General features: G+C 38.4%; 1 protein-coding gene across 3 annotated transcripts; it reads left to right on the top strand.

The window, feature by feature from the left end:
- The first annotated feature begins 1,192 nt into the window (after window positions 1–1,192).
- ptk2bb (protein tyrosine kinase 2 beta, b) lies at window positions 1,193–23,577 on the top strand. 3 transcript variants are annotated; one of them, XM_040017130.1, is made up of 31 exons: window positions 1,193–1,325; window positions 8,686–8,921; window positions 9,134–9,312; window positions 9,427–9,514; window positions 9,876–9,955; window positions 10,187–10,249; window positions 10,863–10,917; window positions 11,063–11,203; window positions 11,355–11,429; window positions 11,528–11,629; window positions 12,702–12,819; window positions 12,948–12,987; window positions 13,082–13,113; window positions 13,231–13,272; window positions 13,361–13,458; window positions 13,578–13,659; window positions 13,766–13,866; window positions 14,017–14,132; window positions 15,027–15,127; window positions 15,474–15,563; window positions 17,272–17,476; window positions 18,644–18,749; window positions 18,840–18,899; window positions 18,988–19,110; window positions 19,251–19,403; window positions 19,644–19,679; window positions 21,559–21,577; window positions 21,702–21,736; window positions 21,942–22,076; window positions 22,200–22,280; window positions 22,790–23,577. In XM_040017130.1, exons 2-31 carry the CDS (start codon window positions 8,724–8,726, stop codon window positions 23,003–23,005), a joined length of 2,970 nt encoding a protein of 989 aa, XP_039873064.1. In that variant the 5' UTR covers window positions 1,193–1,325; window positions 8,686–8,723; the 3' UTR covers window positions 23,006–23,577. The 3 variants fall into 3 exon arrangements, with proteins under 3 accessions (XP_039873064.1, XP_039873065.1, XP_039873066.1); XM_040017131.1 differs by lacking the exon at window positions 1,193–1,325 and adding an exon at window positions 4,985–5,394; XM_040017132.1 differs by lacking the exon at window positions 1,193–1,325 and adding an exon at window positions 4,985–5,471.
- Window positions 23,578–23,953: the final 376 nt, after the last annotated feature.

Genomic DNA, 23,953 nt, shown 5'->3' with positions numbered 1-23,953 from the left:
ATATCTGGACAAAGACGGAAAAACATTGCCTGGTCTGAAGAGTTTTTATTTCTGTGTTAACACTCAGATAGAAGGGTCAGAAAGTGGCATAAAAAAGATGAAAGCACAGATTTAAAAACTGCCTTTTTTCTACGGTACAGTGTGCTGCTTGTGTAATAGTGTGGGGCATATTTAACCACACCCTACCTGAATATAATTGCCAACCATGTCCACCCCTTTATGACCACAGTGTACCCAAGTGCAAAAGTAAAATGGCCGGTGAGTATATTTGTTTAAATATAAATTGTATTTGCACTAATTTGTACAAGGATGGAACCATGTAACCATTTATAGATCGAGCAACCTTATAACGCCCGTCCCTAGATTGAATTACCTTTCTAAAGAAAATTATAGGTAAGTGGTAAACACTGTTGGCTCATTTTCCTCATTGCGGCTGGTTGGCTGGGACCTCTATGTGGAGCTTGCACGTGCTCTGGTTTCCTCCAGCAGCCCAACTGGGAGGAAATTAGTTAAGTGGTGATTCTAAATTAGCCCTGTGTACCCTGGATAGGGGCCGGGATAGGCTCCAAACCCACCGCTATCCTGCTAAGAAAAGTGATGCTTTGGACTGTATGTATGCATTAACTAAATAAAGGGTTTAAAGGAGATAAACATCCTTCAAACCTGTATTATCCTAAAGACTGTCCTTCTGCTTATAATCAACGAAATCTAAAACCTCAACAGGAAAGTTCAGTGTAGATGAGTCCACTTTTTTATAACATGAGCTATATAAGGAAAAAATAATAGCTGATCTAAGGTCGCATGAGACAACTGCATTCAGGACTTGAGTTATATCTGCTTATACAAATAGTTGGAGGTTGCAGGTTGGCGCTTAACGTCAGCCCGATATTTTTGAGCGTACAGCGCCCTCTGGTGTTCAGAAGATTTAGCTACAACATAACACCAGTGAAGGTGACTTAACGTAGAGGAAAAAGTTTGTTAGACGGGAGAGAATAAATATAAGAATATTTCAGGACAGGGTTTGTGCAGATTTGATTTTAAAGAACTCGGTTTCTCTTTTTTGTATTATATTCCAAAAATCATTCCTGGGTCGTAAACAGTTCAAAACTGTTGGGGAGACAGTTTATTTATCCCGGATCATGAAAAACTCCTGAAATAAGGAAGTGGACTCACCTTAGATCAGCACGCCAGAGGTGAGGGAGTGGCTACCTGCCCCTTCTGCTCGACTAACAGTGCGAGAGGCGAACTGACGTGCCCAGGGCTCTCCGGGAGGAATTGTACTTTCCATAAAGCTTTTATTTTCAGGGAAGTTCAATCAGAATCAGGTAAGACTCAAAGATTAACTCGTGTTTATGTTTCTGTGAGCACATGGGTTTCCAGATACTGCTGAACAAACCATTATGATTAATCCGAGTGTTTGCCATAGGCCCAAATGTACTGTACAAGTTAATAAAAGACTGATTGACCAACATTTATACGATCTCACAAGCATGCAAATCCAGAATTTGTTTCATTCATTTTCATTCTTTAAACTATCCACAAACGTGAGTTTTACAATATTTATCTTTGACTGATAGGAAAGAGAAAAAAATGTGAGGCTTGTGCAAGTGTGTTTTCAGGATAAGCAGCTGAGTGTCACGGCAGATTGTGGACTCCTAGCTGCTGTTTTTTCACATAGAAAGAAAACTTTGTTCATTATCAAAGCATGTCTGTGCAGGTGAGGAGGCAGCCCGCCGCATTCCAGTGCCTGGGGTCATGACGTTGCAATATGCAGACCCTCAGCACAAATGTGTTTAGAGAGTAAGCCTGTCTGAGTGTCTGCCTGCGCTGTGTTTCCACCAGGAACAGAGGTTACACAATAACTGCTGTAGTTTTATCATCTCTACAGGAGAGGAATTAACTTTTTTTTTTTTACTGTCAGATATCAAGAGTAAGATTTGTTTCTAATATATATACACACACATAGTAAAAAAGGTAGGTAAGATAGGTAAGATAATGACCGGTGAGAGTTTTCCGATACCAATTCCCAGAAACACCATGTGATGAGACTTGTCCAAGGAATGGATGTTACTGTCAGGTGTGCATGTCATGACAGATTTTGGGAAACACAGTGTCTTCCATATACACAGCTGTCTGGCTGCTGCTGCTGCTTTAGAAAGAAACCCGAGAGGCTGTCAGAGGATGTGCAAAATAGAAAGCCTAACTAATATCAATACTAGATTTTTTTTATTTTATAACTTTTCACTTAGGCCCAAATAAATGTCAGTAAAAGTGAAGGACTCAGTCATTTGACTGAAAAACAAAATAACCCTATCGGAGAGTTGCAGAAATTTCAGGAGCGGGCAAATCAACAGCCTGGTACATTCTTAAAAAACAATGAATGCACTGGCCACCTCAGCAACACCAAAAGGCCTGCAAGTCCACAGAAGATGACTAATGTGTGTGATGACAGGATTATTTCCATGGTTAAGACAAACAACTTCACAACATCTAAAGAAGACAAGAACACACTCAGGGAGATAGGTGTATCATTGTCAGTATCTACCATGGAGGCGTCTGCATGAATGTAAATATAGAGAGTTTGCAACAAGGTGCAAACCGACAAGTTATTCAAGGCAGTGAAATGGGATATTCTGCAACGGGCAAGTCAGTCAACCGAGCATGCTTTTCATTTATTAAAAGAAAAGATGACAAGCATCTCTCAGCAGTAATTTAAAACATATGGTCATATCTTTAAATACATGTTTGCTTTAATGCAGGAGTCATTTAGATGGATGCTGAATAGGAAAGTTTACAGCTAAAAGGAGAGGTTGAATGTAGTGAACAAACTTTAAATTACTGCAAATTATAAACTTGAAAACTTGAACTTTGTTCAAGAAAGGCAGTGCCTAAACTCAAGATCGTGAAATAAAAGCATCAAATATTTCATATGAGGATTGGTATATGGGTGCTGCTCCCTGAGCCTGGTTCTGCTGGACGGTTCTTCCTGTTAAAAGGGAGTTTTTCCTCCCCACTGTCACTAACTGCTCGCTCAGAGAGGCTTTTTTGATTGCTGTTTTTCCCCCCTGTTTTTTTCAGGGTCTTTACTTTGCACTATAAAGTGCCTTGAGTTAACTGTCCCTGTGATTGGTGCAAAATAAATAACACTGAACCGAACAGCAACTACTGATATAATACTTACTAATGAACAATTAATAAAGGACTAAAAACCTACCATTATTTTTTCACAATTATATAAAACAGATCACTTCACAAGCTTGAACAAAAATGTTTAACGCTTAAAACAATGAAGAGAGACTGTTTTTATTTCAAGCAACTAACTGATTAATGAACTTGGAGTTGCAGCTTAAGTGTAACTGGTCTCACTCTGATGGGAGCTTTCCAAATACTGAATGTAAACAGGAGTAAAGTTTTATATGCAAGCTTAAACTTAGCAAAAAGCAAGTTTTCACATAATAAAAAAAGGATGAAAGTAATCAAAAGAACCTTACAGTGTGTTAGACATTCCCCAGCTGCGTGTTGGTGGCCATTATTTCTCTGAGACCTACTGCATTGCAGAATCAGTTTAGCGTTTCTGTACACCCTCCCCTGTCCTCTAACTGCAGCCTTGTTTAAAGTTTCTGCCTTGCCACTCATTTTCTTGTGGAATTTCCTTCTCATTTATCAGCGTCCATACGCCCTCCTCAGTTGATGCTGTTTTCATTAGATCCCAGCAGAATAATAGCGGAGACATACAGCAGTAACTCCTCTAGATAATTGTCTGCGGTAATGAATATTTCCACTTATTGTCCCGCTGAGGCCTCTGTTGTGGATGAGTGTTGAAAGAGTTAGTTCACTCCACCTCGCTCTCAGTTTGTGTTAAAAAAAAAAAAAAAAAAACTCCCTGGAGAGAACAGTCGTTACCATAACAACTCAAGTGCCAGCATGACAGTGTGTGAGTGGCAACAACGCGTGTGCCTGGCAAGTGTCACTTTTGTTCACTTATGAACCAAAAAACTAAAAAAAACAGTGTTTTTACAGACAATCAGAAGAAAAGACTTCATGGTTGTCTGTGATTTTGTGATTTTACTTGGGGATTTTAAAAAAAGTGTGTGTTTGTGTGTGTGTGTTGACTTTTTTTGAGAGCTCATTCTGCCTGACATTACTGTCCTTCTCTAGAATTGGATGGCTCTTTTCCTATAATCAAGAGAGCTCACTGCCATTAAAACACAGGACCTTACTTTGAGGTATCTGAACATTATTTCTAAATTTATTAATTCATCATTGATATATTAATCGAATCTATCTGGTTGTAAAATGAGCAAAGAAAGGCAACAAATCTAACCTGCCATTTTGTGGGAAATTATTTTTGTTAATGATTGAATTGAGACTTGTTTTCTTTATTACTTTCATCACAATAATTCAAAAACCTAAAAAAAGCATAGGTTGTTTTTTACCATCAGTCCGAAAGTCAGAAGGAAGTAATCTGCAGTTACGTAAGAGGAACTGAAATCATTAAAAAGCGATAAATTGGTCTATCTGAGTGACACAAGTGCTCAGTTGACTATATTTGTGTGTTGTCAGGTTTTTGTTTCTTTTTATTAATTGTGACTCACCGCCAACAAACAAAAGGTTTTTGTTAACGCTCGCCTCTTTCCAGAAATACTTTGCTTGGCTTTTAAAGCCAGTCTTTATACTTGGTAAGAAGCCCAGTTTAAACAGGGACCTGTCCATGTCTGTGCCTCGTTGTTCCTGATTTGTGTGTTGAAGTGTTAAAAACTAAATCTAGTCTCACACGCTTGCCCAACAGCGTGTTTAAGACCTTACGACAACCAGTGGTCTTGTTTCGATGATTTTTTTTTCTGTCTTGTTGTTGCTGTTGTTGTGGTTGTTGTTGACCCTATGACGTCAAACCCTTCATGGTATACTGTGTAATAAGCCTTATGCAAATATTTTGTCACAAAGGATTTTGCAATGGTGTTTGGCCATTTGTAGCAGTATGTAAGGTTTAGGTTTACTGACAGCAATCAGTGGAATCCACATGTTCAGTCCATGGAGGTTTTTTCTTGGAAGTAATTTTAAACTTCACTCTGTCTCCTGGAACCCCTCTTTCAGGCTGCCCACACCCAGGTGATGGTGTAACATGCTGCCTTTGCTTCACACTCATCTTCTCTTTTTCTTTTCTACACATACACACGCACACACACACATACACACTTACACACAAACACACCCACTCAGCCCTGCTGGGGAATTCATGGCCTCAGGCTAACAAACACAGTCGAAAAGCAGCAGAAAGCCCTGAAAGAATTAACGCTGCTCGGCTCCCTCACGGACTAACAGCGTGGAGTTTCATTTGTACGGAAACACCTCATGACAGACAGAAGACGCTTTTCCGATCGACAGTATTGTGAGGTACGCATGTTGCAGCTAGTTTCTTTTGCTCTGTTTGCTGAGCCTTCAGTTTCTGATTGGTCAGGCAGAATAAGACGGTAAGAGCTTCTGTGCATTTATTTATTTAGTTTTTGTTCACACGGTAATTCCTGCCTTTATCTGTGTCACGTAACCTGTTTGGTCACAGGGTGTACAGCACCCTTGCTTTTCAGAACAGTGAGCAAATTATCGTCTAATTCCAAAAGTGTTTTTATAGCTGTTATTTTATCACAGCCATAAGAACTGTTAAAATCTCAGATCACCAAATGGTCAGTGCAGAATCTCCTGTTGCTCGAATGCATTTAAAAATATTCCTATCTGCTCTTGGAGGATAGATAAATATTCCTACATGAAAAAGAAAGGATTTATTTTTATTTTTTTTATCATTGCATGTTGTTTTAACAAACCATAATTTTAATTCAGGACAGCACAGTGGTGCAGTGTTTGGGACTGGTGCCTCACACCAAGAAGGTCTCAGATTTGAATCCGCCGACCGGCCGGTACTTTTCTGTGTGCAGTTTACCTGTTCCTCTTGCTCTCTCAAGGTACACTGTGGATTTCTTCCAGTCCCAAAATGCTTGTTAGGTCAATTGGCGATCCTAGATTAGGGGGAATATGAGCATGACTGGTTGTCTGTCTTGGTGTGTTAGTCATGTGACAGCTGAAAAAAGCTGCAGTGGCTTCAAAACCATTAAAATTGGTTTAAGAAAAAACACTAAAAAATGAATTAAGATTTAGTTAAATGTTATGTATATAGTCTATGCCAATCTCGTGAGCAAATCATAGTATGAGACCTAAAGACCTTACTAGATTTAAACAAACATATATAAAACATTAACAATTATTATAGAAGGAGGGGTCTTTATTGCTTTTTAGTATTTTGGATTTAGAATGACAGGTCTGTATGCTCAACGTAATGCTGAACCAGGAGGCAGTTAGCATATCTTATCAGTTTTGGTGGTAGGCAGATTTTGACACCTTCAGGCTTAGATAGTTATTCCAGTCATTGTACCAAACAGAGCATCACTGGTGCTGGATTTTTGGGTCTGAATCTGACACCTTTGAGTCTGTGCCACCATCTATTCAGCTGAGATGTGTGCTATGCTAAATGTGCTGCAGAAAATGCACATTATAGAGTCTGGCCTGCTGTGTCAGACAACTGCAATATTTCCAAATTACTACAAGTATTTGTGATGTAAAAGGTTTTTACATCTGAAATCAAAAGACAACTTATACGGCAAAACTGATAGTTTTGTGACAGGCCAATATATAGCTCTAAAGGTAAGCTAACTGCCTGCTAGCTATAGCATACTGGACATAAATGAGAAGAAACAGAATTCCTAGAATTTCAAATGACTAAGTTATCCTTTAATAAAACTCAAAGAAGCCAATTTCTTATACTTAAAAACGACTCAACAGTCGCTCCATTAATGAAGTACTATGTCAGACCTCCTTTTGCCTTCAGAATTGCCTTAATTCTTCATGGTATAGATTCAGCAAAATTCTGGAAATGTTCTTCAGAGATTTTGGTCCATGTTGACAGAATAGCATCACACAGCAGCTACATATATTATTTTTTTGTCTAAAGAGTATACCAATGTATGCATACCAAGCTTATGCATAACCTTGGTATTCATACCAACAGTTGTGTTAAAAACATTGCTACATTCCCCCGGTGAGCTAGTAGTCTCTGCAGTTGGACCGCAAATGGCATTTAACACCAAATTAATAGAAAGTTTAACTACAAAGTTTATAATGACCATAAACACGAGATTAAAAATGTATGTTTGAACAAAGCAACATGAATTATGTTATTCTTTTGCCTGACAGATTTTCTGTGTAGGTTCTCAGTGATCCAGGTCATGGTTAGCCTAAGGACCTTGGAAAGAAAGCAACTGGACCTCTAACTTTCGTGACAGTGTTTCACCTGTCTTACTTTGATATACTCTTTGAACTCTTATCCAAAAGACGGCTCATTCAGCTCTGAAACCAAATGGTCAGGAGTTCCAGGTATTTAAACCCTTAAGAGGGTCCAAGCTCCATAAGAGGGTTGTTGACCCACTATGAATCATGTGCGTCATCACATGAGGCAATGTATGAAAAAACATGTGGGTTATTACCACCAGAGGTTTCACATGAAATCGCTCTGAGACCTCGCCTTACTCTATCACGCGACCTATTGAGGTCACCTGACACAAGATGTGAGTTGGGGTTTTAAGCTTCTGGGAAGTCATTTTAAAACTGCATTGTAGGTGGCTGAGAGGTGTCGTAAGCAACCTCCTCTTTTCAGTCATGGTCGTTCATGGTGGGTTGTGGTGTGTTCCCCACAAGGGGAGCTAGGATGTTGGCAAGGAGCTTGGAAATGTTGTAGGTGGTTGAGTTTATACTGCTAACTAACTTTATACTTCTAAAAATGTCCTCTTAAGGGACTCTCCACTATTTTGGTTTTAGAACTTCCACAGCATGTCTTTTATCCTGTCTTCCTTCTCTCACCCCAACTGGTCGCGCCAGATGGCCACTCCTCCCTGAGCCTGGTTCTGCTGGAGGTTTCTTCCTGTTAAAAGGGAGTTTTTCCTTCCCACTGTTGCCAAAGTGCTTGCTCATAGGGGGTCATATGATTGTTGGATTTTTCTCTGTATGTGTCTACTTTAGAATATAAAGCGCATTGAGGCGACTGTTGTTGTGATTTGGTGCTGTATAAATGGAATTGAATTGAATTGAATTGAATTGAACTGAGGCAGCCTCTTGGATGAAAGGTCAAATGTCTCCACAAAGTCGAAGAAGTCCAGTCACTTGGATGAACTGGTAGTTAACAGGTGGCAAAAGGAATGCTGTTAATAGAGAAACAGCGTTTAGTAGCAAAATATTATGGAGATGAAAATGCAAAGAATTCAATATTTCATTGTACATTTTTGTTGCATGTTTGTGAATGGCTGCTCTCAAAACGGTTTGAGAGCAGCCATTAGTTTTACTCCAAAACCTTGCAGGTCCTCACTTGAAATCTGGTTGAGAAAGAATGTAATCTGGATATCTCAGAAAAAATGATATGAATCATAGCAGCCACATGGCAAAAGATCACAGCTTCAAAGTGAAGCATTGCATGACTGTAGTAGTATAATGAAGCAACTCACAGAACAGTGTGTCCTTTTCTTTTGAAGAAATTATTATCACTCAGTTCTTCCAGTTAAACCTTTGTTTACCCAGATGTCCCATCTAAAAAAAAAAAAAAGCACCATGCATATAAAGTATCGTTTTTCTTTTCTCTGTTTAAAGGATGATTTTGATGTGATGATGCCAACCCAGCTTTGACAATGTATGAGGTGATGTCCGGTGACACCCTGTCCTGGAAGGTGCCCAGTCCACGACAAAATGAAACAGAGGCTGGCCCTGAAGAACAATTCTCTGGGGATGGTGGACCTGTCAAAATCCTTAAAGTGTGCTTCTGCACCAACAACAACCTGGGCAAGAATTTCAAGCTGGTGAAATGTGACAACTCCTGGCAAATTAGGGTGAGAGTGTAGCCCAGAAAATATGGGGAAGAGAATTTCATTGTCAAAAAAGACAAAAAGGGAAGTGCCAAATCGTGTTTCCACCACTTAATGTTATAATTTTATTGCCATTACATATTTAAACGAGTTTAAACCAGAAATTTCAATAAACTGAAGGATGACCAAAAATCTTTTCAAAAAGTATTTTTTAAACTTCTTTTTTTCTCCTTCAGGCTATCATTCGTTCGATTCTGGTCAGCGGGCGTTTAGGGCCAAACGTTCAACACGCAGGATGCTATGGCCTCATGCTAAAGCACCTGAAGTCAGAAGAACTTCACTGGCTCCATCCAGACCTGACTGTCGGAGAGGTGGAGAAGCGCTATGAGAGCAATCATCTGGAAGCTGAGTGGAGGTACTGATGGACTATTAGGATATTAATCTGTAATTAACATATGTACTTTTTGTAAGCTTTATTGTATTGAGTTTTATTTGTAAGCTGATATCTATATTTTCCTTTCGAGCACAGATATGACCTTCGTATCAGATACATTCCTGTGAATTTTGTGGAAAAATTCAAAGATGACAGATCGACCTTTGTGTATTTTTACCAACAGGTAACTGTATTTGTTATCCTGTCATAAAAGCTTCCTGCCTCTATTGTACTTGTTGTTGTTTAACTGATATCCTGTGCATCATTTTAGCAAATCTCGTGCAGAGTGTGTTACTTTAGTTGCTTAAGCCTAGCTAAATTTGCTGCTGCCTTTGCAAGTCGCTTTGCAACCCAACTCTACTAAAGAAGCCTGTTGTCATTGATGACAGATTGGGTTTTGTGCTGCAAAGTCAAGTAATAATCACTCTAGGCGGAAATGGTTTTCTTTTGATTTAAAGAGTCCTGACTGACTTTGTTTGAAGTTCTATTTAGAATTGTTTTGTTGGTATTCGCATAAAACTCAAATTTTTGACATGTTATTATAGGTGCGTAGTGATTACATGCAGTATCATGCCAGTAAAGTCAGTGACGGGATGGCATTGCAGCTTGGTTGTTTGGAGATCAGGTGAGTCACTGCATTCCTTACCTCGCTGTGAGTGTGAGGTGACTGAACTGGGTGTATTTACTGTACACTTTCAAATTGTCTCCCTCTTGCAGGCTATTTCATAACTTAACCCGTGTTGCTGTGCTTTGTATTTAATAGAATGATCAAAAGCTATAGAATAGTTAAACTGCTCACATTTGCCTCTATTTTTATTAATCATTTTGTATCTTTATTCTCACTCTGTTTTCACAGGCGGTTCTACAAAGACATGAATGCAAAAGGTCTTGAAAAGAAATCTAACTTTGAGCTGCTAGAGTAAGTTTTTACTTTCTGTACAGTACAAAGAGTTATCGCTCTAATATTACATTAAGGGCTTTTAAATCCAGTTTAACTGGTGTTGTTAAATTACGTTACCCTAAAAGTGACACTTCATGGGTTGTGAACCCTCAGCTTCAAAACATGATTAAAAATGCCTTGAATTAAACTAAAAGACCATTTTTTAAATATTAAATCAGAATCAGAATACCTCATTAATCCCTAGGGAAATTATGTAATACTAAGCAAAAGACAAAGAAAAAACGTCACAGCATGAAGGAAAATCAGGACCAATTCAAACAGGCTGCATACCGGTTGATGCAAGCTCAATATAAAATTTAAATGACATGATGATGATTTAAAAAGCCGATACATTATTATATATTACATTTATTTATTTCTTTGAGACACCCTAAATATGTGTAGCTATTTATTGTTCCTTACCAAAAAGCTTTAACTGAAATTTTTATTTATATTTATTGGCCATTATAAATGCCAGTACCAATAGTTTGACAAACAGCTAACATCAGCAATAGATTGCCTTTCAAGCTCTAGAGTATGTTTTTAATTCTGAATATTCTTCTAAGGTTTTTTGTTTGTTTTACCAATTTAGAAAAGAAGTTGGCCTGGACCTTTTCTTTCCACAGCAACTGATTAACAGCATGAAGGTAAATTTCTCTAAACGTGACTTAGTGTGTCCTACCTAAACAGGCACCCACAATTTATGAGACTTCCTTTGCAAATTAATATTGAGTCACTATTGTCCAAAAGTGAAAGTTTTACCATTTTCAAATCTCTGTGGCTGTGATCCAGCCTAGGCCCCTGCGGAAGATGATTCAGCAAACATTTCAGCAATTTGCAACACTCAAGGAGGATGACTGCATGATCAAGTTTTTTGAGACGCTTAAGGATTTCGTCAGCTACGATGAAGAAGCCTTCCCCTGTGAACTAGTGGTGAGCAGGAACATGATGTTCATCTGGAGCAATGAATCGTGTCTTATTCATAAATAACAAAATAGATCTCGTTAAGCTTGTCCAGAACTCCAAGAGCTGTAGATTTACTGTTTGAGGTATTAATGTTTCAAATGTTTTTATTTGTGAATAGCAAGGCTGGAGTCTGTCGGTGGAGCTGGTCGTCGGTGGGAGAGGAATTCGCCAACGCACACAGAAGGATTCAGCTGTAAGCGTGATTAAGATTTTGTTAATCTCGCACACAGGTTTAACTTACCTGCCACCAATCATAATTTAATCATTGCATTCATTCCTTTTGTGTGGCAGGCTGTGTTTTTAGCTGACTTCAAACAAATTAAGAAAGTACAATGCATATCGCAGAACGATGGCAAGGCTCTCCTAAATCTTGACATAGAGGGCGCGAAGCAAGTAAGTGTAATATTGCTCCCTATAGTTTGAAATATTAGAGAATGTCACTCAATAGCTTCCTTTGTTAGGTACACCTCGTTGGTATTTGATTGGACTGTCTTTTCTCTTCAGCACTTCCTCGATTCTTTGTGGCAGATTTGTGAAGGTGCTGGAAACATTGCTCAGAGATTTTGATCCATATTAACATCACAAAGTTAATGCAGATTTGTCGGGTGCACGTTCATGATGTGAATCTCGCGTTTCACCGCTCTAGTGCATTAAGATCTGAGGCCATTTAGTACAGTGAACTCATTGCTATGTTCAAGAAAGCAGTGAGCTTTGTGACATGTTGTGTTTCATCAGAAGATGGGTACACTGTGGTCAGAAAGGCATGGGCATGGTTAGCAAATGCGTTGGGTGTTGAAACTATGTTCAGCTGGTGCTAGGTCAACATGTACCAAGAAAAATTTCCCCCACACAGTTACAGCATCACCAGCAGCATGAACAAGGCAGGATTTATTTATGCTTTTATGTGTTTTAGACCCAATTCTGACCCCCACTAAGCAAATGTTGCAGCAACATTAAAGATTCATTAAACAAGCATTTTTTCCTATCTTATGTTGTCCAGATTTGGTGAGCTTGTGTGAATTGTAGCCTCAGCACATAGTGTGGTCTCCTGCTGTTGTAGCCCATCTGCTTTAAGGTTCGATGTCTTGTGCATTCAACACCTACTTGTGCCGTTCTATCAACTCGAACTCTGGTGATTTCCTTCTGACCTCTAGCGTCAACCAGGCATTTTCGTCCAGAGAACTGCTGCTCATTGGATATTTTCTCTGTTTGGACCACTCTCTGTAAAGTTCAGTGTGTGAAATACTCAGACCAGCACGCTGAGCACCAACAGCCATGCCACATTCACAGTCACTTAACTCACATTTCTTACCTAGCTCACCTTATTTTAATGTTTGAGCATTTGCTGGTCTACATGACTAAATGCATTGCTGCCATGTGGTTGGCTGATGAGTTATTGGTATTTTCTAAACTGGCCATTCAGTCTATGTATTTTTGTGACATGCCATTGTGTCCTCATTGATAGCGTCTGACCATCAATGTGGCCACGGTCGCTACGGCTGAGAACATGATTGATCTTATTGACGGGTACTGCCGCTTGGAAAACAACACAGATGAAAGTGTTATCCACCGACCAAATAGAGGTGTGTAAGATTTATCTATTAAATAAAGGGCAACATATTGTTTTTAAAGATTGACCATTGTCTTAAAAGCTGTTTGAAATATATTCTTAAAAGTCAATCTGGATTCTCATTACTACTTCCTATCCTAGATGCCAATGCAAGAACCTCCCTACCTGAAATTCCTACTGGGTAAGTGGCTGTTTTACTGACTTATGCAGTCAGTGCTCTAATTTGAACATTTCTGACTTTGGCTTTCCCCCATTTTGTCTTTTCCTTGGAGCAGCAGAGAGACGAGCTCGCTCAGACACAGTATGGGTGAGCTCAGAATTTTAACAACCTATGCTGTACACTTTTTAATAGTTAAAAACCAAATTCCTTTTAATAGTGACGTTATTATGAAGACAATAAAAATGAGATCTTTTGCATTTTTAGGTTCAGATATCTACTGTGAGATTGATGAAAGGCCAAAATCAGGTTCGGAAAAGTCTTTATTCAATTCTGTTGCAGGATCATACCTGTGAAAACTCACTTTTTAATGTTCACTGTTACTGTTGCTCTGCAGTTGTGAAATACGGCATCGACCGAAATGACATTGTTCTCGGCCGAATCCTCGGCGAGGGTTTTTTTGGGGAAGTCTACGACGGAGTATACAAAAAAGCTGTAAGTTTAAAGGGTTTAAGCGCGGTGTGTTACAGAGCATCTATAAAATACATGATTGCATTCGAAATAAATGGCAGCACGCAAAGTGAATGTGCAGTAACATGTGTTTAATTGGACAGAATGGTGAAAGAGTTAATGTGGCAGTGAAAACCTGCAAAGACTGTTCACCTGACGTGATGGAAAAATTCATGAGTGAAGCAGGTACGCAGAGAAAAAGATTTCTAAAACAGCTGCTACGTTCACCACAACTGTGCCAGCAGTAACTGACAGAGTTGTCCTGATAAGTTGTGATGTTTGTGTTTGTCAGTAATCATGAAGAACCTCGACCATCCCCACATCGTCAGACTGATTGGAATCATAGAGGAGAATCCCGTGTGGATTGTCATGGAGCTTTATCAGTATGGGGAGGTTAGTCCTCATTTCCTGATTGGTTATACAAAATATGCATTTAATATATGTTCTTTTTTCTTTTTAAACTAGTGTAGCTTCTGGATGCCACAGCAGATGTCGCACATGTGAATTCCTGACTGATTAAACGCATTATTGACTTTCTTGCAGCTGGGACACTACCTGGTTCAAAACAAAGAAAAGCTGACAAATACAACCTTAGTGCTGTTCAGCCTGCAGATCTGCAAAGCTCTCGTCTACCTCGGAGGGGTTAACATGGTACACAGGTACATTTTTTTCTCTTCTTAATTAAAAAATGAATGCTTTTATTCAACAGAAAGGTTACAGTGTTATAAGCTCTGCCTCCTTTGAGCATAAATGATCATGGTCTGACATAAAAGTAGCACCAGCTTAGGCGGGTATTTCAGATATCCTTGTCCCCAGCATCACTTTCCAGTTCCTCCTGGGGAATCCCGAGGAGTTTCCAGTCCAGGAGGGATTATATATCTCGACTCTCGACAGTCGAGATATATAATCCCTCCTGTGGCTTCTGGGTCTACTCGAGGGTCTGCTTCTAAAATGTAATCCACACTTTCATCTTAAGAATTACAGCCATTTTTACACATAGTCCTCCATTTCCAGAGGTTCAAGTAGTGACAAGCAGTTTGATGGCCAGGTGAGGCATGCTTCTTTGTTAATTCATGGCAAACAAAGCGGACGTAATATCTCAAGTTGATTCAAAGAGTTGGATTTGTATTGTTGGGTTTTCTCCCACAAGGCATCCTACTCAGTCGCCTTTTGATTGAAAGTGGGCGCCACGCAGGCAACACAGTTGGTCTGCAACTATTTGCAATCGGTCCACCAGCTAAAAAATTGAATGCAGCCTTTTTTCCTAGTTGCAAGGAGAGGAGCCTACCGTCGTATTTTAACTCTAGTGTGACTGAGTGATGAAGTCGTCACATTTTGGAAAACCGTTTTATTTAATCTTAAAACATTGAAATGAGGAAAGTTGTACTGAAACAGCAGAACAACATGTTCCATTGAGTTGTGTCTGCAGACTGTTTGAGTGCACAATTTCAGGTTTTAACATGCATTATTTACATTTCCCCTGAATCTTGCCTACATTATCCACCTGTACCAACATAAACATCAACCTTTCCTCCAATCCTGTCCGCTCACAGAGACATAGCAGTTCGGAATATATTAGTCGCCAGTCCGGACTGTGTGAAGCTTGGAGACTTTGGTCTATCGAGGTACATAGAGGATGAAGAATACTACAAAGGTAAAAGAGACACTCATGAACTAACACAAATGTTTCATGCAATAAACATAAAATATCAGCTAGATTTATAAAATACTTTAACTGTAAACGCTTCTGTTATGTTTTTCCTACATTTTGATCTCAGTTCACATTATTGTTTTAAGTCATTGACGTAATAATTTTGATCAGAATTTTAGATTAAAGGATCTACACAGTTAAACCACCGTCTGTTATGTCTCCTTGTCAATAGAAAAATAAAAGCATATTTAAAACAAATACACAAATTAATCAACTTATTTGGAAAAATCTTTAAAAACCATGGCTTTGACTATCTTGACTATAATGCAGTGTGCTAATTTCTTTGCAGCATCTGTGACCCGATTACCAATCAAGTGGATGGCCCCAGAATCCATTAATTTCAGGCGTTTTACCTCAGCTAGTGACGTGTGGATGTTTGGTGAGCTTGTTACGCATTTACCTTCAACAGCACGGTGACATTTTGAGGGTTTGCTGCACAAGAGACTAAGAAACACTCGCACATAGAAAAAGGTCAGGTTACTGGTTAATAATCAACCGAAACAAGGGCTACACAGTTTTATGACGAGGCAGGGATTATTTAAGCTGATATGGCTCTACATTACAGATAACGTGCACACAAACACACATAACAGTGGACTCTGTTATTCTTCTTTTCTTTGTTTTGCTTTTTTAGCTCAAACACTGATGGTTTACATGGGGGAATTTTAAGCCTCAGAAGGCTCAATATCCCAACCTAACAGCCTTTCATGTGTATTTACTCCTAGTGCTTTTACAAAAGTACTGAAACACTGGCATCCTCTGACCTTTGAGGCCTAAGAGAGTGAGGAATTACCTTTATGATGCCTGACTATTTGATATCTTCCCCTGAGGTAAATCAGTTTTTCTAAAACATAAACAAACACAAGGCCCAGGCCTTGTGACCCTGAATAAGCCTGACAAAGACTCCAATCTGGCCCACTGGACGACTTTGGAAAATGTGAAGCAGGGCATAAATTTTAGCCTTTTCCTTCCTACTGATAAAGACCATGGCCATTCACACTAAACCAATGCAAATAAGTAATAGAGTTCCTGCTTTTTCATTATATGCTATAAAATTTATGATTTTTACAGCTCGTCCCCAGAAAAAAAAAGATATATCCTGTTAATTGATTTAAAAAAAAGTTACGTTTTCCAATTCCAGGTCAGTCTGTGCAGTTTTCTGTAATTTTCACATTTATCTCTTACAATTTAAGCCCAAAGCAGCCATATAATGACTAAAAACCGATAGGTGGTGTTGAAATTGCACTTCTTTTTCATGATTAAATATATTAGAGATTAAATGTGTAGTTAAATATCTTTACAATGACAGAAAAGGGAGTTTCTGTCATCCGGTCCACTTAAGATCAAACTGGGCTGTATGTGGCCAGCAATGTAAAATGAATTTGTTCTGCACTGTATGTTTTCATGCACTGAATTCAACCATACTTATGATTTCCATTATGAATTTTTAAGCATGAACTAAACACTATTATTGACCCAGATCTGTAATATTTTCTCACAAAATACATCTTATTTAGTTCATGTATTTCTTTTTGCAACAGTGACTGATACAACTGTGGACATAAAGTGGACTGAAGGCTGATATAGCTAAAATAAAGCTATAGGATATGCATTAAAAACATGAGATATATTACCATACCATAATTTATTTATATGTCACTTTATTATAGCACTATATTAGGTAGATTCTGACCCAACAGCTGCTTCCTGTCGGAGAGCCATGGATTGTTTTTAAGTACAAGAATGAAATATTCTATTTTACACAGCTTATTGTAAAATAAAGCAAAATAAAGCTTTTTGAGCTTCATCTGGTGGAAAAATAACTTTTTTGAAAACTGCAATTAATGAAAAATAATCAAAAACATGAATAATGAATAGTTATAATTATTACTAACTCCATTACCAAGCACCACAATGACTGCTTCAGGTGGCATTTGTTTGTCTTTGTTTGCTATTGTTAATGCGTTGAATTTCATCCTTATTGTCTGATATTTTCTATTTGTAGCCTATTACACAATCTGAAAATGAATAATGAACTGGAGGGTGAACATTCCCGAGCTTATTTTTGTTTCTGTTTTGTTTTCTAGCTGTGTGTATGTGGGAGATAATGAGTGGTGGACAGCAGCCGTTTTTCTGGCTTGAGAACAGAGCTGTGATCAACCAGCTGGAGCAAGGCATCAGACTGCCCAAACCAGATAACTGCCCTCCTGCCCTCTACTCACTCATGACCCGCTGCTGGTCCTACGACCCCAGTGAAAGACCCAGTTTCACTGAGTTGGTTATGAAGATCAGGTAATTCTTTATGCATTATTAAAAGAAGTGATTATGAAGAATACAAATGGATTGAGATCCTTTAATTAAGGCTTGGTCAGTGGGCCCAATCTTTTTCAGTTGAGGTTTGTGATTATCTGCATAAGCAGATATTGGCCTCATAGTGCTATGTTAAAAAAAAAAGGTTTATTTTACTCATTTCTAGTTTCATATTTCTATTCTTGACTCCACTAGAGAAGTTTTTTTTTTAAATTTTATCTTCTTGTAGCCCGTCACTTTAGCCATTGACTGAAACAATGATTGGCTTCTGATTGGCTACAAGTTTGTAGTCTGAATCTTGAGCAATTGGCTCATAGGGATTACATGATGATGACATCATGATTAATATGAGAATATATCCTGTCTATATACATGTGACGGAAAATAAGGAAAACCATCAACCCTTTACTGTGTAGTTAGTGTGACTGTGACTTATTCCTCATGAAGAACACAAGACAAAACAGAACATCTTCAACCGGTCTTTAACTCGCTAACGAGGAAAGGCTTTGGTCAGAACCAGGCTATGGACCAGGCTACCTATCTCTAGCCCAAGTCCTTCAAAGAGTAGCTTCCCTCGCAGCTATTTATTTCCATGATAGTTACAGTTTACACAATACAACACAACACAAGCACCTCCCACCGTAAAACCCCCCAATGGTTCTAAGATAAGGCACTGTGTGTATGTGTGTGTGTGTGTGTGTGTGTGTGTGTGTGTAACCGCCTGCTCACCAAAAGGATCAGAAAAGCAGGAAGCTTACAACACAAGAAACAGATCTTCCAGATAGAATGTATCTACAATAAAACCTCGGAGTGGCTGGAGAGGTGGTCAGGATCAAAGGAATCTCTTTGATCCTACTGCTTGAACTAAGACTTTACAAATTTAAGAAACACAATGACAACATTCAACAATTTGACTTAACAGCATACTGCAAAAGCAACCCAAGAATTTCTCAAAACAAAAAGATTGGATATATTTTGTCTGTGGCCAAGTCAGTCAAAAGAGCATATTTTCAGTTACTGGAGATAAAAGTGAATACATAGCATCTCAACGTAGGTTAAACAGCATTTTTTGATGTCCATGGGTTCTAAACTTCAGGCACTGACTGCAAAGGATTTTTACACAGCCCTTAAAAACATTATCTTTAACAGTGATGTCCACAAGATGGAGAAGGAGCAGGAAGCGGAGAGAGAGAGAGACAGAGTGCGTTCCACCAAATTTTTTGAGTCCAAGTTCAACATTGACCCCCCGCCTAAGGTATAAATTATTTTTAAGTTTACCTACTGCTCAGTCTTAAAATTTCGATGTAACAAATTGCATTTTTATAATCTTTTACATTTCCTGAAGCCTTCAAGAATGAAACCAGCCCGGTTTGGGAACACACTCAGTATTGGTCTGCACATTCAGGTACTTTTAAGCAACCTCTAGACACATCCTTTGAGGTAGCTTTAATTTTTTTCCATATATAAGTGTGTGTCTGTTTGTATCTGTGCAGCTCAATGAGGCTCTGTGTGCCAGCTCACCTGACCTAGCCAGCCCATGTGACTATCAGTCTCCTGTCGACTCCAGCAACACTCTCGCACTACCTGCGAAGTCGCCCCGGCGCCGCAGCATGGGGGTAAGAGACACTAAGCACTTCCTTTAAAGGTTTAGCTGCACAACCTACTAAAGCACTGTATTATACTGTGTCGAACGAGGATACTCATGCGATTGTTTTAGTAACATTGTAATTACACTTCTCCATCGTTGTACTTGTAGGAGAACGAGTTTTTCAGAGTGGAACGGAACACCGGGGAAGACGCCCAGCTCCTGTGGCAGAGGGAGAAACACCAGATACATGAAACGCTCCGCAAGCAGAAAGAGCAGATGATGGAGGATAAAAAGTGGCTGAAAAAGGAGGAGAGACTGCTGGTGGGGAACAGAGCATCCTTTACTTTTGTCAAACCCCTCTCTGTGTCTCTGTTCTCCTCTGGGTCCGAATGCAGTGTAGCTGTGAAGGCTACATGGAACGAGGCACCGTTAAATAATATCAACCTACTTGTCCATCCAAAAAGCCCCACTAGTCTTAAATTGAATGTGCCCTTGATAACAGTTCCAAAGAGAGGGTCTATATCTCTGTTGTATAAAATGAACCTGCCTGTTTCTTTGCAGGACCCCATGGGACTAGAAGATACTGCCAATCCAGAGGTAGGTGTGCTCCTGTACAGAGTGTAATTTTAATTACAGGCAGTTTAGTGAATCAATTTAGTTACAATGGAGACATAATTTTTTTTCAGATACCTAAAATACAAACAAAGTAAATGTTTGTTTTTTTTTTCTTTTTTCTACATTGTTGTCAGTCCAGTTGTGACTGTTTGTGATCACTGAAAAATGAGCTTCGTCATAGGTCACACTTCCTGCAGGGATCAGTATAGACCACTATTAGTCAACTTAGTTTAAATTTTTTATTAGATATTTTATTAAATAGACTTCAGGTGCATAAGTTTCTATCTATCATGCCATTGTCTGATGTACGGTGGCCCTGTGAGGCCAAACGGACTGTAAGAAAACACCAGCAATAAGAAAAGTGCTGCAAAAGCACACAAAACACCCACGGAAATAGGAAAAACGGAAACGAAAAAACAGATTTCCAAAAGCACAAGGGAAGTATTTCTGGGGAGACAATAACCCAACAGACCAGTTGCAGAAACCAAAATATGCTAGTGTGTTTTAATCTCATGATTAATGTATGGATTTTTAGGCTAATAATTAGGCTAACACACTTACCGCTCACCTTTTCTTTGCGATAGATCCTCCACTTCTTTTAAGTGTCTCCCAGCGCAAATCTTAGCATAGTTTGGTTCCTGCAACTGGTCCGTCGGGTTATTGTCTCCCCAGAAAACCTTCCCTTGTGCGTTTGGAAATCAGTTTTTGCCTATTTATGTTTTCGTGTTTTCTATTTATGTTTTCTTTTTCCCTATTTCCGCTTTTTCTATTTCCGTTGTGTTTTGTGTGCTTTTGCAGCGTTTTTCTTATTGCTGGTGTTTTGCAGTCCATTTGGCCTCACAGGGCCACCGTACTAAACTACTATACTACAACTAAAGCTTTACTACATATTTGTATCACCAAAACTACTATAAAGGTCCAGAGCCGCATAAAATAAACACATGATATACGTTATTACATTTTTAATTATTATATATTTAATATTAATAAAATATTTATATATAAAGTGTTATTATAACCCTAGAAAATAATGTATGTTTGTGTCATTTGACTGTTATTTTCTTTGATGAGGCATCCACATGATATATCCTGCAAAGCCTTTCCCCTTTTTTTTAATTTGAAATATACATTTATGACAGGAAGTGTGTTATTTAAGAGTATTGTCACTTTAATTAAGCATTTAAAGTTTTAAAAAGTATTAAAAGGCTAATTTATCAAGTCTAGATGATGTGCAGTGTTTAACAAATTAATTAGATGACCTGTCATAAAGAAAACATGCAAATATTTTAGAAATCTGTCAAAAACTTGTTAAAGCTGAAAGTGACCTTCTATGTGCAAGTTTGAGGCAGCATACTGGACTTCCCTGAGGAGTCAAATTAATCAGGCATAACATTCAACCACTAAAATGAATTTTCCTGTTCATGAATAACTGACATCTTAATCAAAGAATAATAATGTCCCTTTAGAAACGAGCACCTCCCTGCTTTTTATGAAACAGTACATTTAAAAATTAATGGATAACGAGAATCATTTAATTTTAGCATTAAAAATATCAATTTGATTAAACACCTTGTTCACACTGGTGTAATAATCAATACAGAAACACAAAAAATGATTTTGGTAATTACCAATACTGTTAATTTAGGGCAGCAGGGGCATAAACCTAATACTGGGTTTTTAAGCGCTTTTCTCTGCTTAAACTAACCAGCTGATTGGTCTCATATAACTATCAGCAGCATCAATTATTATGATTACTTTTGTGCGTTGTTGTCAATACATAATGCGAACTGTTGATTAGAAAGTGTAGAATTGTAAAAATTCCTCATCTCGTCCTCATGAGATCCTTCTTTTGTTCTTTTAGCCGGCTAACATCGAGATTGGTAAGCACTCAAAGCAATTCACAGATTCACATCTAAAATGATCTAAAGATGTTCCTTCGCTCCTTATGTATTTGATCTGCTATTTCTCCTCATCTGTCATATTTTTCATCTTTCTGCCATACAGCAGTGCCTGAGAAGCCGCCACGACTCACAGCAAAGGTAAGCAGATTTAGTTTTCTTAAAATTATTTTTAGGCCATAGAAAAACATCATTTAATTTAATAGCTTTGATTTTTGGATGAAAAATTATTCATAATTTGTCCTTTTTTTTTGAACGGGCATCGATGCCACTGTTTTATCTAAGTAAGTGTCTTGTGATGTTATTTAATATTTCAGTTCTTAAAACCTATTTACTCCTTTTTCAGCCTGCGCCCACAGCTGAGCTTGACCGCACAGATGACAAAGTATATCACTGCGTCATGGACTTGGTCAAAGTAGTCGTCCAGCTCAAGAATGACATCGCTGGGCTGCAGCCAGAGCAATGCATTACCCATATCAAGGTACACTGAGACAAATGATCTGCTTTGCACTTCAGTGTTACAGTTTGTTGCTGCTTTAATGCCACATTTTGAAATGCAAAGACAAAGCTCCTGAGTCATTTCTGTATTGATTTCTGCCCACAGTCTGTTGGGATGGCATTAAGAGATTTAATTAGCAGTGTGGATGAGATACTGCCCACCTTACACGGGTCTGTGAGGACTGAGGTACAGTATGACAGCATTATTTTATTATTTCATTTCCTTTCTGTGCATTTTTATCCCTTTAAACACAAACAAAGCAAAAACTATACAACTATTTTATCCCTTTAAATCCCGAACCATGAAAAAATTGCCAGAAAATTCAATTTTCTTTTTAAAAATAGTGTTCGGTGAACCTCCTGACATAACAAAGAACATTAAATATGATTTTGAATATATGCATTTTAATTTATATAATATTTGCTACAAAACATTTTTTTCAGTTTATTTCTTGAAACTTTTTACTTTAAAAAAATCGCACTGATGTAGAAGTCACAAAAACTCATCAAATATGATACACTTTCCTTTAAAGTTTACATTTTTTGGAGGGGGACACCCAGAATCCATATTTTTGCATCACAAAAGTACTGACGCAACGCCAGATTTCCTCATCCGAAGAGCTGGCAAAACGTAAAACTCAGTCATCAAAGCGCCAATCTAAACAACTGATCCATTGGTCTTCTGTAATATCGCAGATCGAAGGCACCCAGAAGCTGCTGAACCATGACATGGGGGAGCTGATCAGCAAAATGCGGTTGGCTCAGCAGAATGCCATAACCTCTCTAAAGGAGGAGTGTAAGAAACAGATGCTGGCTGCCGCACACACTCTGGCTATGGACAGCAAGAACATGTTGGATGCTGTGGATCAAGCAAGAGTCAGGGCCAATTTAGCAAAGCCTGCTCCCCCCTAAAAGACATTAGATTTTTTTTTCAGTTTCACATCAAACTAAATAGGGACTTCTTTTTTTTTTTCTTAATATGTGAAAGTCAGAAATAACATTTGTGCATTGTAAAGCATGCATTTTTTTAGTTGGATCACATCGATCAATCAGTGAAATGAATCCTGCAGCATCACCGGTACTTTGGATAGCCACTGTCACGTTAATGAGAGTTTAGTTTAAATGTGATGCTACATATGGATGCATGTGTATTTTTAGATAATGCAATAATACAGAAATGTGTCATTTTCCTTTTGCGGTCCCCTTGCATCATGTTTAGGATGTCAGTTATGCTAAATTTTAAATGATAACTGTACCTGTGTGTGATTGGTGAAGTGTTGACTCAGATATTTGCTTTGAAAGTTGTATTTGTAAATATAAAATGTGTTGCATGGGAAATGTTTCATGCAAAAAAGAAAACATATGTGAACAGTTTACTTTTGTCAGTAGTGAAATGTAAATATAGCATCAATGGCGTTTTGTTGTCGTCTTTGGTTGGCTGTATCGCACAAAGTCATGGGAATTAAAATCCACCGACCAGTGAAGGAAGCTCCCAAAAATCATATCCACGACAGATCGACCTGGTTTCACTTAAATCCAACCAAGATTGTAGGATAAGTAGGGAATTTTGTGAATGCTGAAAACTGCCTTTAAAATGACAAACACGACGTGGAGCTTAAGCACAGTTTGGCTGAAGAGTCATTAGGTGATCAAATTACTGCAAATTCTGAGCCATACTCTAGAAGGATGAGTGATTCTAGTGAACTGTAGAGGGAGGGGTGGATGTGTGCCTTGGCTGGATGAGATAAAAATGACCATATTAAAAGGTTAGTTGGCCATTTAAGTGGCATGACTCACACTAAACCAATGAACTAAAGAGCACAGTATTATCCTCACAAAGACCCAGCAATTCATTGTTGT

Source organism: Simochromis diagramma, unplaced genomic scaffold (genome assembly GCF_900408965.1).
Source record: "Simochromis diagramma unplaced genomic scaffold, fSimDia1.1 OVJJ01000802.1, whole genome shotgun sequence".
Taxonomy (NCBI): Eukaryota; Metazoa; Chordata; class Actinopteri; order Cichliformes; family Cichlidae; genus Simochromis; species Simochromis diagramma.
The sequence above is the reverse complement of the archived record's forward strand: the minus strand, read 5'-3'. Positions and strand labels throughout refer to the sequence as shown.